Below are 14379 nucleotides of genomic sequence, written 5' to 3' on the forward strand. Positions count from 1 at the left end.
TGCAATGGATGTACAGTGTATCCACTAGTTCATTCTCAACTTCCAGCTTCAAATGCAGCTGACCTCGCACTTTTTGAGAGGTTCTCAGCTCCAAATTCCACCTCTGATTTATGCAATCTTTAAGTAATACCATAGTAAGGAGACCATATCAGTCTATGCACAAAGATTAAAGCACTAAAATGTAAAGCTATTAAAAATCGTTGCAGATGTCTGACAATATGCTATGATTTATGTGCAGTTCCCGTTTCAAGACAGGCATATTAACATGGAGTGAGCTGCAAGAAAGAAAGAAAAACTTAAGCTGTGCGTTAACCAATGAACCAGAATTACGACAACTCTCAAGTGAAAACCATTATGCTGGGCTGCGTGGAAGAAAAGATGGAAAATCTAGTTCAGAAAAGAAAGAATATGACTGTAAAGGCCTCTTGAAACACAGCTACACAAAGAATCTCGCCTTAGTTGCCTATTCCTCTGAAGAAGAATATGACTGGAAAGGCAAATGATCAAATCAACTACCAGCTGTGTATACAAACAGCCCTTCACTGAGAGATTAGTCTAAGTTAAACCATCTAGAGACTTTATTATAGAAGTAAGAAAACTACATCGACACCCTCAATGGGAAGAGAAAAAAGGCTTCATTAAGATGATAGTTTAATTAACAGTGACAGGTCACATAAAGAACGAATCAAAACAAGACATTGGCTGTTCATTTTTGCATCGACCCATGAACTGTGTCTGTTTTGATGCCCTCCTAGATTCTTGCTCAAACAATCAAATCTAATAGATGCCCATTTATCCCATTCGTTACAATGAAGATAGGTTGGAGAGACTCATTAATGCTAGTCAAAACATATTTCCTTAAAAATGTACATTTTAACTAGCAACTCATCGATTATTAAAGAACAAGGATTCATGACTAAGAGAATGAGACACGGTCATCACCAGACAAAGAAGGCTTTAAAAACAGTACAGGACATGATCACCAACTAAAATCACAAAATGCTGTTGACAAAATCACCAAAATGTTCTTCTATCACACTCACAAAATCTGCAACCCTAACCTTCCAAGTTCCAAGGGTACCAAAGAAAGCACAATACAAATTTGGAGTGTGCGAGAATTTAGAATAACGAACTTCATAATGTTGTAATTGGACTAAGAAGGTCCTTGCCAATCTAGAATTTGGACTAAGAACTTATAGAGAAGTTGCTATCAAACAGACATGGTGAACTAATTGAATGATCTAGTTCTTGTGAGCATAACAAGAGTTGATAACAAACCAATGAACTCCAAGTCATTGTAGGTCCACAACAGGAGAAAAAAACTGCACCGGAGGGCGAAGAGAAACATTTTATTAAAATGCAAACTTAAACACAACTCAATTCAACAGCATTGAATTGCTGGCATGACTCCCCGAAGCCTTATCTGACACTACAACATGCCTTTCGACACATTTTTTTCTTTTTCTAAGGGTCCCTTATAATTTTGACACTTTCTCTGGTCTTTCTGGGTACTTTCCTATTTGTTGGGCATATTGTTCCCAAGGAATGCATCTATAGCTAGAATATGTGTCAATGACCTGAAATCTGGTTGGCAGACCTCCCACACTTAAGCTTCTTCCATGCTATCTAGATTCTGATAGCACGGTTGGTTTTGTCCTTCTTTCATTCCCTTTAATAAGTGCATGGATGTCTCATGGGCATGCATGCCTGTTAATGCCAGTTTTGTTACTGAAATGAAAAATAACCATCGGTCTGAAATGAAGCCTTTCTGTTAAAGCAGTGAAGGTACACAAATTGGAGACAAGATGTAAGTTGAGTTGTGCTATGATGCATGCCTATGAATCCATATTATGACGGCCTCATAAGTTGCATGGAGTTGAGGTAAGACTCATGGAGTACATAAACAAATCTTTCAAACTTTCTAGTATCAGAAACTGGGAAGTCAAATGTAATATATCCATAGAACTAGATCATAGCTAGTATGATACAGGTGGAATAAATACAGAAAATATGCACTAATGAGCACTGAAAGAACACAAATGAGATATGAGAACGTAAGATGATGTGCTCAACAAGTTGCACTTGGATCCCACCTATCAACAGCAAAGCAGAACCGTATTGTAAGATAGACAAAGGCATTCTAGTTTATAACAGAATCTCAAACAAATGCTCTCTCTCCCCAACACACACCCACATGAAAATCCTAACAAGGGCTTTCCCTATCAAGTGAAAAGGACATATCAAACTAACACCAAATAATTGGGATGATCTTTAACCGAACATCCACTAGGATGAGTGAGTGGCACAATGAAGGTCTAATTGCTCAAACAATAGAGTTCCAGAGAAAGTTGAAGGTGCAAGAGAAAATATTACTAGAATTGACATAAAACACACGCTTAAAAATAGAAGAAATGAATCACGGCATTTTCATTTGTAAACTAACTAAAACTGTCTCTCGCATCATTAGCAATGTCTATAAGTTAGATATAGACTTGAAATTATTTACCTTCTGAAGAAAAAAGAAGGCAAAGAATGCAGTCCACGAAGTGAAGGTTTGCAATCTCATCTTAAACTCAACTGTGTACAAAAAGGAACTATCGTATCTGCAATTTGTTAGCATGGCTTTCAAAATGCCAGATTACAGTCAGTAAACTGCTGTTGCAAGAAGGAAGCCAAAACAATGATGCTGAATATATAGAGCACAAGTTGGAGAAGGGCCTTCTTCAAGCAAAAAATATATCCACAGCATTACTAGCGTACCAAGTGCTCCCATTCAACCCATATTCACACAGAATCAGCAAAAGAACCACAAGATCCTTTCTCACACTGTCCAACTGATATTGTAAGGAGTTCATCACTTGTTTGATTCAGTTTGCAACACAGACGACGCGGTGACTGTCGAAATATATATTTGAAATGTCAGCTTTTAGCTTGAAAGGAAAGTCTGAAAATTACAGTGGACTGGGAGTAGACAGTAAAAAGAATACAAATAAGGAACTCACCAAATGCCAGTTCTTCTTCAGAGGATACCCCAACACCTGAATACTCTCAACGTAAGGCAAAGGAGCAGAACGAGTAAAGCAGAAAAAACTTCTTCTCAAATCATCTTTCATTCTTGCCTGCACGTATGTACCCAAAGTAGTGTTGCCTTGTCTTTTCACGTCTTCTAAGAAGAAGAGGACCGGCCTCTTACAAACAGATTTGGAAGGATCCCTTGTATCCAAATCAAACTCATTCCGATTACGAATCTTGTTCCAAGCAGAGTAAGTCATTTCTGAGCGCTCAAGCAGCCGGGGAGGAACAATGCTCGGGAACACTTGAATAGTGTAACCAAGCGAGACGGAAAAGGATAGGTGGCGTGCACGGTCATAACAGATCGATCGCTGCAAGAAACTCATAGGGTCAACCTTCATTGCCTTTGTGAATAGCTTCAAATTATCCAGAGAACTCAACCCAGGGTAAAAAGGATCCACAGCTTCAACATGATGAATCGATAAAAAGGGTGCAACCGGATGCGCAGATAGCAGACCATGAGCACTACCCCTAATATCCCACTGCCACAACAAAATCAACCACAATTCAAATTCAACAAGTCAAGACAACCGTCTAAATTTTTTGGTCAACATTTAATTCATCAAGTTGACTTCGATAAAAAAATCACAAACTTCTCAGCAGCACAGGTCATAATTACTAACAAAATGCAAGTTGTCTAAACAATTAGAAAATAATTAACAGCTGACTGGATAAACAAACCTGGTGAAACCCAAGCTCTCTTGACAATGGAACACCGAGCTCCGAAATACAAGCGTGGAGCCTATCATCACTTCCATATAACTTATGATATCTCTCAAGACAATCATCAAGAACACTATAAAGCGCCTCGGCGAGAGGATAACTTATAGCAATCCCCCCACCTCCATAAGCCATATTATGACTAAAATAAGTATTCGCAGAGTGACTCTCCGAAGAGCCACCAACATAAACCATTTCATTATAATCATACTTACTTAACACATTAACCAAATTATCCACATTAAAAATAGTATCATCATCGCCTAAAACAAACCACCTAACATCAGACAAACCTAGTCGAAAAGTCTCCAACACAATGCGCCCAATCCGAAGCCCAGAAGGATGTCCGGTCGGGTTCGTGTACCGAAACCGAGAAGTATCCTCCGAAATCATAATCACAGGCAATGATTCATCCCATTCTTTATCATCCACCTTCTCCTCTAACCAAACATGACCCCTCATTGAATTCTTTCTCCACCAAAGCCTTATAAACTCTCTCCTTCTCTTCCACAACTGAGAGGATCCCGCAATGCCGAAAACTATATGATTCAACGTCAATCCTGCTTCAACCTTCCGTCTCTCCGCCTCGGACAGGCTCCTGTTTCTGCCCAATTGAAGAGACGGGGCGGTGGAGAAACTCGAAATTCCGTCATCTTTCCCTTTTTGATTTGGCTTCTGACTTCGTGGCTTCCATTTGAGAGCATGAGGACTGCCTTCCCAATTCTTAAACCTATGCCAACACCGAGCAGTAGTGCCAGAAAATACAAGAGACAGCCAGGCTGCGGTGGAAATCACGAGTGCAGCCACCACAACGACGGCGGTGCCAGTCCGACTCTGACGCCATCTACGGTTGCGGGTGCGGGTGCGGGAGAGTGAGAGCGGCGAGCGGCAGCGAGGAGAGGAAAAGTCCATTACGAGCTCTGATTTTCTGTTGTTTGGGGGGGAAGAATCGTTTCCGTCTCATAAGAAAACGGAAAAAGGTCGTGTTGTTGACGGTAAAGATTTATTACAATTCAGTTTCGTTTATATTGATCCTGTTGTTCGGAGGGATTAAGGATGGGTTTTAGGATTATAATTTTCATATTTCAAAAATATTTTTCATAAAATTTATTTATTTATTTCAAATTATTTTTTTATTCTTTAATATAATTTTAATACAGTGGAATAAAAAATAAATTTTAAAAAATAAAAAAATAATTTAAATATATTTTTAATTGAAAAACACTTTAAAAAAAATATAATAATTCAATATAAAACATCTTTTAAACAAAATAGATTAAGTGAGTAATGATTTTATTTTATTTAACTTTTTTTATAAAACATCTTTTAAACAAAGTTTTTATTCTTTAATATAATTTTAATAGGTAAAATTAAAATAATTATTTTAATATATTTTTAATTGAAAAACACTCTAAAAAATATAATAATATAATATAAAGCATCTTTTAAACAAAGTAGATTGAGTGAGTGATGATTATATTTTATTTAAAAAGTTTTGAAAAAAAAGGGGGGGATTGATTTGTTGATTTTGAAAATTGAAAGGGAAAGGGAAAGGGAATCTATTTTTTATTTTGTAATTTTTGGTGGAATCTTTTTGGAACCGGCGTGCTTGTTGGGTCAAAGGAATTTCAAAACGGGAGGTCGTTTGAACGGGATTTTGCTTTTGAAATTGATCTCTTTGGATGAGTTGTCAATTTCTTAACCTTTTCATTTCTGTTTGCCAACGTCATGATTTTTCTAGTAATATTTTTATATGTTTTTTTAGATTAATTTTTAGCGTATAATCTCTTCCGGCTAAGGCAAGACTAATTTATATTTTTTTTTAATTTTTTACTGGATAATTTTTTAAAAAATATAAAAAATATACAGCTATTGCTAATTTATTTTATATTTATAAGTAAAATTTTTATTATGAAATTTAATTTTAATATATATAAAATAATTTCTTTAAATATTTATATAATGACATCTCAAGTTAACTTATTAAACCTGTAATTTAGAATATTAAGTTTAATAATATTTTTTTAAAATTATTTTTATTTAATTATATAAAAAATAAAATATATACTATTAAAAAAGCAATTGGATAAAATTAAAAATAAAACAATGACAAGTTATAAAAATATTTCTAATATTACTATATTCTTATTTAACAAAATAATATCTAAAATATATTTTAGATAAAAAAACAAATCACTTAAATTGTCGTTTAGAATTCAGTTACCACTATAATAGCTAAAAAATAAAGGGGGTATGTCCTTAAAATTTATTTTTCTATTAATCTTTACCCCAAGACCATAAAAACCTATACAAACCATCTAACAACTCCAAAACATTTTAAAATCACACCTAAAAATAAAAATTAATTGAATCAAAAAAATTAAAAATAGAAATCGATCTCCTTCCTTAAAGAAAAAAATCAAACTATTGTTGAGAAAACAAATTAAAAGACACAAATATCTTCAATTTCAAAGGTGAGACTCTGGCCAAACAACACTTTTGTTATTTTTCATAGAGTTTCTCTTATTCTCTTTAATTTAAGAGCTGAAAAATAAATAAAATAATTTTTTTGATCAAAATAAAAAATTTATAAATTTTAAAATTAACTTTGCATTTTCTGGTGTTTTACATGATGATTCCCTCACTTTAAATTTTATCTTCCGAATTCAATTGAAAGCTTTGTTTTATTAACAAAAAGATTAATTAAAAAATATTTTAAAATAAAATTTTAAAAATAACTGAGAAGGTTCATCACTATTTATGTTCATATAAGCAATGAATTACCATAATAAACATTAATAGTTTTCTTAGAAGTTTTGTTAATAATCCAATTAGAATTATACTTTTATATTAATGAAGATCATATTCTGAATTTTCAAGAAAAAAACAAGTTATATCACATTGATATATATATATATATATATATATATATATATATATATTCACAGATAATTGCTTCTTCTTCCTCCTCCTCTTTTTTGGGCTAAGGATGCTATATGTAACTCCAATATCATGTGATCTCAACTAGGTCCTTGAAATAATTAATTTTTAATCAATATCATTAAAATTCATGACAAAAAACATCTTTTTAAGAAAAACATGTCCTTTTTGTTTTATTCTTATGAAAAAATAAAATAAAAATTCAAGGCAGCGGTTAATTGGGTAACACTTGATAGATGAGGGACTCAATTGGGTTTTATTTTCTTTGGGGACCTAGTTGATGATTTTGTGATTATCTAGGGATAAATATGTCCTTTCCCTTTTATTTTGTAATTGAGAGATAAAATATCCAATCTTATGCAAGATGGGCATATATAAGATATTCAGAAATAAAGTTATTAAATTTATTTTAATTTAGGTTTCAATCATGAATTGAATGAGTTAACTCAATATACTTAAAATAATAATATTATTTTTTTATTTTTAAAAATTAAAATGATATTATTTTAATTTTTATAATGATATTATGGTTTAAATAGTTAGATCACTTAGATTTTATTAGATTAATTATTTTTTTTATTATAAACTATGAACTTCATCAAGTTTTAGTTTGATACATTGAGATGGATTGATAACACTTATCAAAATGTGTCTGATACCTAATCCATATTGTTTACTGTCATTATCCTTGTCGTTGAATGTTAAAACTTAATATAAATGTTTTTTATTTTTATTTTCCTTGATTTTCATGTTATTATATTTAATTCAAGTATGAAAAGATATTGTAAGGAAATGTATGTCATGATTTTTTTAAGCACAGGGATAGATAGCAAAATGTTTTTTGAAATCTGATTGGATGGAAAATTAGCAAATATTCTCTAGAAATACCATCACCCACCAAAACGAAACATAACAGATATATATACATATACACAGAGTTTTCTCTGAAGTCTAACAATTCGAACTAAACGAGGAAAAATGCTTATCGAATTTGAAGGTGCTAAATCAATATTTTTTTTTACTCAATATTTTGATGTCAAGGAAGAACCCAAATTCATAATTTGATGATAAATCAAATGAACATGGATATGAAAGCTGTATATTTAATATATCTAGATTTAATTATGAGTTTAGCCTAAATTTTTTTAGGATTGGCTAGTTGGATTATCTTATAAATTGAGTACATGTTATTATAAATCTAATAAATTATTAAATTTAATATACCTGAGTTCAACTATAAATTAATTTTAAGACATTGTAGATTTTTCATTTCATCAAATCTAATATATTCAGGTTTAGTTATGAGCTAAGCCCCAAGATATTATGAGTTTGAGAAGATGTTAAATTTAATATACTCGAATTCAATTGTAAATTGAGATTAAGATATTATAAGTTTGATGAACTACTAGATTCATTTATTTTAGGTGTGGCTACAAGCCAAACCCAATTAATTTTAAAGATCCATGTTATGATTATAGGGTTCTATCTTAAAATTATTAACATGATTTATTTATTTATTTACACTTGTAGGTATATGAAAGGTTTTTTAAGAGCTTATCATATTTACATCTTATTAATTATGACTTTTTCAACCCCCCATATTCCATCAAAATAACAAGACTGGAAAGGTATAAATATCACCTGAACTATTTAGATAAATAGTTTATAATTTTCTATTCTCCAAGTTTATATACTTAAACTTTTAGGGGATTTTAAATAAAAAAAAAATTATTCTTAGAATTTGAATCTTTTTTATTTATTTATAATTTGTTATTTTCATTTAAAATTATTAATTTTATCATTATAAAATTTCTAAATTCTATCGTTAAGAACTATTTTACAAGTACTAAGATTTTTCCCATTAATTTTATACTTTCTAAACCAAGTTAAAAAAAAATATTGATATAAATATTTGATTAATCATTATTTTTACACCAAATAATTTTATTCTAGTACATCATGAGAGAGCTTCATGGCTGAACACTTCTTAGCTTTTGGCATAACAATTTACAAAGCTATATTTAAATATTTTGTTAACAACGGTTCTTTACAACTTCAAGGTAACTTTAAACTAACGTTTGGTTTTTGTCCAAAGATAAAATAGAATAAATAGGACAATATAGATGGGATGGGATGAAATAAAGGATGGAGTTGTGTTCGATGATGATATAAAAAATATATATATTTGATTAATAATGTACAAATTAAACAACAAATAATATGTGAAATTCTCTTTTACACTTGTAATAAAATAATTTACTGTTTTAATAATTACGTTAATTTCAAAAATAACTTTTTTAAAATAAAAAATATTATTTTAATATATTTTTAAATAAAAAATACTTTAAATTATAACCTCTCCTATAATACTGATCATTCATTTAATCCCATTGATGCTCAGCCTCTACCATAGCCACCGCCTGGCCCTCTGTGGAAAGATACAAACTCACAAAGAACAAAAAAACATTGAGAGACAAATTTGTTTTAGAGCTGGTTGTTTAGGGTTCTTTCTCTTGGCTTGATCGGTGCTTGTCCTTTATCTTGTTTCTTCGGGTTGTAGAATCTATCAAAATAGACAAGCTTAATCAATGTTTTCTGTTCTATTTGATTTTTTATAATAATAATATATAATTGTGTCTTGTTTTGGCACACGGGAAGACAATAAAATCCTACCAACTTGGCAGAGATTACCAGTCACCCTTGCAAGCATTAGGAGCTCTCATTTTAATGAGAGATTGTTTACTGACATGGAGACAAAATTAAAATAAGAAGGGAATATGTGTGTGCTTGGAACTTATTCAGACTAAAAAAAAAAAGAACAATTAATTAATGGTTGCCTAGGATTCGTTAAGAGATAGATCATGACATGCCTGCAATTTTGACAGATAAATTACTCTAGCTCATGATGCTTTTAGCAGGAATGTGCCAAGGCAATGTTTGAAACTTTTTTTTTTTCCCAGACAAAATCTGCATTATAATAGTATAATGATTGCTCCATGGCCATTGTTAAGCTTCTTGCATGAATGTCAAACCAGCATGAAAGAGGCTAAAGAACAGTATAAATTATTGGGAATTCGCTAGCCCTTTTGCCATTTTCTTACTTTTCCTCAGGTGAAATCATTAGGTTTTGTTCATCATCTATGAATATTCTGTTATGATCATAATCCCAACAAATTATAGCTCGATTGGTATTAATAATTATATATTTTCTGAAGAGATTTTCAAACAAAGCACGGCTAATAATTAATATATCAATCATGCATTCACAGAATTTCCTGTTCATATTAAAAAATTCATTATACACAGGATAATTCATTGTGATACCTATAAGATTTTCTAGAGTACGGTGATATTCAGTATTTATTTCTCACCAATTTTGTATATCACCGCCCTTGCTCGTGAACTGATCATCATGCTGCAAGATCACAGGGTTTAAATCTGCAGGTAGTTTATTATTATTAGGGAAAGAAATTGTGTTTCAAAGAATTGCTGTGAAGGGATGCAAGCCATGATCACCGATCATCATCAACATCATTTAATGGCAACCATTAATTCACCATGTTATATATATATAATTTATTTTTTTACTGATTCTTCCTCCAAATTACTACCTTTTCTCATCTCTAATTCAGAAGTTAAGAAGAATAATCATGTTTAAATTGCAGGTTTGAAATCAACAGCATGCAAAGCACTGGTAATTAAATGATAGCTTCCCATATTAATTACACATGTATTTGTTGCGGTAGCTCTTAATATAATTCTTTTAAAAATAAATTTTTTTAAAATATTTTTAATTATATTTTTTTTAAAAAATATATTTAATTAGAATAGTTGAAAAATAAATTTTTATATGTAAAATAAATAAATAACATATTATTTTTAATTTTTATAAAAATAAAGTTTAAAATACAATTATATATAAGATATAAGTGTCAATCAAACATCAATAAAACAGTGACTTCGAAAATTAACAACTAATCAACTATCAATCCCATATAACGTAAATCTGATCAGCTACAGGGCACTAGATTTATCCATGGAAAGCCAAATAAAAAAGGAGTCTCCTTAAGATAAAGAACCAAGTTTTTGGAAGGCAAAATGCCAAAGCTATTAAAATCATATATCAATTACTAGTAGGGTTGAGTAGGTTAATTGATGTATAATTTAAAATAATATTATTTTAATATTTTAAAAAATAATTAAAAAATATTAAACTCGTTGTTAACTAGATAGTAGATTGATCAATAATATCATATCATCAGATCTATTTTTACTAAATTTAATTTGAAATTTGCTATGATAAACAGTAAGATAATTGAGTCAACTTCCATGTGAAGATCAACAACAAGGGCTTATATAATTGTGAAGCTATTGATTACCTTCTTGATATGAAGGCATGGTCATGAATAAAAAGCACGTTTGAAGAAAGGGAGAAGAACCAGCCAGCCAGCAACCTCAATTTGACTTGCCAGATTTTTTATTTTTTTTAATTTCAAATCATTAGATGTAAAGAATCAAGCCTCTTGCTTTCTCTCTTCTTTAATTATTGGTAATTCCGTGTTGCTGTTAGCACGTCACCATCTTCCTTTCCGGATTAAAGATGGGAGAATGAGATAAAATCCCATGCTATCATTAATTCATGTATGGTTTCTCGTGTTCATATAGAAAATTAATTTCATCTTTACGAGAAAAGAGAGAAATAATTTTACGAGGAAACTTGCTTCATCTGTAAGTGCTATGATAGTTTGTAAAAAAGAAAAATAATTATTTCTTACAAGAATCACCATTTGTACGTATTTTAAGCTCTCTTTAGTTATAGCTAGGGCATATAGTGTCTGCACTTTAGACCAAGAGCACATGGAGATGAAGTCTTTGTTCATCTTTAAAATAATAGAAAAAAAAAATCTGCTTGGCAAATAAACAATAACAGCAAGAATTAATTAATAATGTAATTAGTTGATGATCTTGTGTCTTAATTTAATTTCCAAGTATGTTTTAAAAGGAATGGATTGAATCTGTCAGATTCTGACTCCATATGTTACCTTCCTTGCCACACACAAATCCAAAGACCATTGGAGATGTTTCTATGAGTTCTGGTAAGCATGAGACTAGTTCCAACCAGATGCCAAGTTGTCTGCAGGTTCTGGTGGTGCTGGCCCATCCCTTCACGTATTTTCTTATGATCTCTTCTCTGTTACTCCTCTCAACTCACCTTCTCTGTGGATTCCCTTAAGCAACCCGCCACCATACCCACCATTGCCATCCCCCCTAGAACTATCCATCCACCGACAACTAGTCCTTAATTAAGGACACCACCACTATCTCTTTCAACATAGAATTGTCATAGTTCTCGATCGCTGCTTCTCTAGTGTTCTTCTCTTGCTTGTCATCATCATGGGCTGCTTTCTCAGACTCAAATTCGGACACAAAAGCGACACCAAGAAAATCGATGCTGCTGCTGCTTCAAATGGTACTGATCATCTTGACCGGAAAAAGGAAAAGGATTTTGATGGCGCTAATGGCTGTGCAAGGAAATACAGTTGGAGTGAGATAGAGAGGCTGTCAATGAATTTCTCTCAGATTGTTGGATCAGGAGGGTTTAGCACAGTATATTTGGCGCGCTTGCCTGGTTCCAGCATTGGGGCAATCAAGATTCACTGCCCAAGTGACTATCTTAATAGAGTCTTCAAGCAAGAACTAGACATCCTGCTCCACCTCCAACATGACAACATTGTCAAGCTTCTAGGATACTGTGACAATCAAGGTTTGTGCCTGGTTTTACTTGAGAAAATTGTTAGTAACATTACTTGTTTGTTGTTAAATCTAAGTTCTTGTGCTAAGAATCTATCTTTATTGTGTTTAATTCTCAGACGAAGGTGCTTTGGTATTTGAGTACGTTTCCAATGGAACCTTGCAAGACAAACTCCATGGTGCAGGGAGAGAAATTAGGGAGTCATCAAGAAGTACAGTACTTTCATGGAGACAGAGAATGGCAATAGCTTACCAACTTGCTCAAGCTCTTGAATATTTACATGAAAAATGTCCTCTCCAAATTGTACATGGTGACATCAAACCTTCAAATATTTTACTCGATGAGCAACTCAATTGCAAGCTATGTGATTTTGGGTTCGCAAAGATGGGATTTTCTTCTACAGTAATGACTTCCAATAATAGGAAGCAAGTCATGATGGGTTCTCCGGGTTATACTGATCCACACTACCTTAGAACAGGAATAGCATCAAAGAAGAATGATGTGTACAGCTATGGAGTCATCATTTTGGAACTTCTGACGGGAATGGAGGCATTTTGTGAGGAAAGAGGCCAGGGCCAGCTATTGACATCAATGATTGGACCCATTTTGAAGAGCATAATTGCTAGTGGTGGTGAGTGCAACCCGACGAAGGTGGCAGAAATGGTGGATCCAAAATTGGGAGGAGACTTCGAAGTCAAGGAAGTCATGGCTATGATTTCCCTTGCAGCTCTTTGCCTTGGACAGGCTCCAAGTCTTAGGCCTTCTGCTGCACAAATCCTGCATACCATCAAGGAGAATATAGCTTCCATTTCCCTCCTCTGCACACAGCAAAAGGATTTGCCAAATAAATGCTAGTGGAAACATTCTGTCAGGAATTACAGGGATGATGTCGATGGTGTCACATTGTAAATGAAATGCACGTACATGTTTTTTTTTTTTTTTTTTTAATATCGTGTTATTTATTTGTAATATGCATACAAGTCATTTGTTGAAAAGGACTTGTTCAGATGGCAATGAAAGTGAGACCTTGGTTCAAAAGGAGTAGAAAATAAAGGTGCTTTCTTCATTTTATTACTATCATTTAAAACCTATTAATGAAAATAATTTATTTTATAGGAAAATTAATATGCATTCAATTAATGAAAAATAACTCGTTTTTTAATTAGAATATATTTGACGCAAAATAAATATATCTTAAATCAATAAGAAAAATGAGCTCTCATTATCAAAAGAGTAACCAAAATTACTATTTGAACATGGTTTTGATAAACTTTATAATGAACTCTCAAAGGGTAACATAGCCATATTACTTTAATGACCTTGACTAAATAAAAAGAAACAAAAGGGTCATTAAATAAATCCAAAAAAAGATATTTTATCAAATTTCAATTCAAGATTTATATATGTAAATTATGAGCGAATTTAGTAATAAAACCAAACTAGTTGAACATTTTTTTCTTTTTAGAGATTCCATAAATAACTCTTATAATATAATATATTTTTTTTCAAAGTCTGTTTCAATAAGGTAAAATTAACATTTTAATTCAATGAAAATGATTAAATAAGAATCAATTTACTACATATAAAAACTATCAGATTTGGATTCAAACAATTAAAATAATAAGGTTGCAAAAAGAATTATAACATTTAAGTGAGTTATATAATAAATCCTAATTATTTCAATATTTCAGAGATTTCATAAAAACTATTAAAATGCAATAAATATGTTTTGTTGAATGTGTCAACCTACATAATTTTAATTTAATAAACTTGATTAAGCAAGAATCAAGCGGTAATGAACTAAATTTTTAAAAGAAAAACAAATGTAGAATGTTATATATATATATATATATATTTCTTCCTTACTGTTTAATCTTTCCTCAATATTTTTCTCT

At 31.6% G+C, this 14379-nt stretch overlaps 2 protein-coding genes across 3 annotated transcripts; one reads left to right on the top strand and one right to left on the bottom strand.

The window, feature by feature from the left end:
• Nucleotides 1-1148: 1148 nt before the first annotated feature.
• On the bottom strand, nt 1149-4884 carry LOC105110887 (uncharacterized). Of its 2 annotated transcripts, XR_839544.1 has the most exons (4): nt 3754-4884; nt 3003-3554; nt 2507-2895; nt 1149-1728 (listed from the first exon to the last, which is right to left on the bottom strand). XR_839544.1 is itself a non-coding variant. In XM_011006087.1 (3 exons), the coding sequence occupies exons 1-3, from the start codon at nt 4702-4704 to the stop codon at nt 2785-2787; spliced, it is 1614 nt and encodes a 537-aa protein (XP_011004389.1). In that variant the 5' UTR covers nt 4705-4884; the 3' UTR covers nt 2247-2784. The 2 variants fall into 2 exon arrangements, 1 of the variants encoding a protein (XP_011004389.1); XM_011006087.1 differs by lacking the exon at nt 1149-1728 and having other exon boundaries at nt 2247-2895.
• A 6680-nt stretch (nt 4885-11564) lies between these two features.
• LOC105110888 (probable receptor-like protein kinase At4g10390) lies at nt 11565-13521 on the top strand. Its single transcript, XM_011006088.1, has 2 exons — nt 11565-12496; nt 12603-13521. The coding sequence occupies exons 1-2, from the start codon at nt 12127-12129 to the stop codon at nt 13337-13339; spliced, it is 1107 nt and encodes a 368-aa protein (XP_011004390.1). The 5' UTR covers nt 11565-12126; the 3' UTR covers nt 13340-13521.
• Nucleotides 13522-14379: the final 858 nt, after the last annotated feature.

This window comes from Populus euphratica, unplaced genomic scaffold (genome assembly GCF_000495115.2).
Source record: "Populus euphratica unplaced genomic scaffold, PopEup_1.0 scaffold266.1, whole genome shotgun sequence".
Lineage (NCBI taxonomy): Eukaryota > Viridiplantae > Streptophyta > Magnoliopsida > Malpighiales > Salicaceae > Populus > Populus euphratica.

Coding starts and splice junctions, on each gene's coding strand:
- LOC105110887 (XM_011006087.1), bottom strand. CDS start 4,704: ATGGACTTTTCCTCTCCTCGCTGCCGCTCGCCGCTCTCACTCTCCCGC. Junction 3,555..3,753: donor GAGAGCTTGGGTTTCACCAG/GTTTGTTTATCC, acceptor TTGTTGTGGCAG/TGGGATATTAGGGGTAGTGC. Junction 2,896..3,002: donor TGAAGAAGAACTGGCATTTG/GTGAGTTCCTTA, acceptor ATATTTCGACAG/TCACCGCGTCGTCTGTGTTG.
- LOC105110888 (XM_011006088.1), top strand. CDS start 12,127: ATGGGCTGCTTTCTCAGACTCAAATTCGGACACAAAAGCGACACCAAG. Junction 12,497..12,602: donor AGGATACTGTGACAATCAAG/GTTTGTGCCTGG, acceptor TTTAATTCTCAG/ACGAAGGTGCTTTGGTATTT.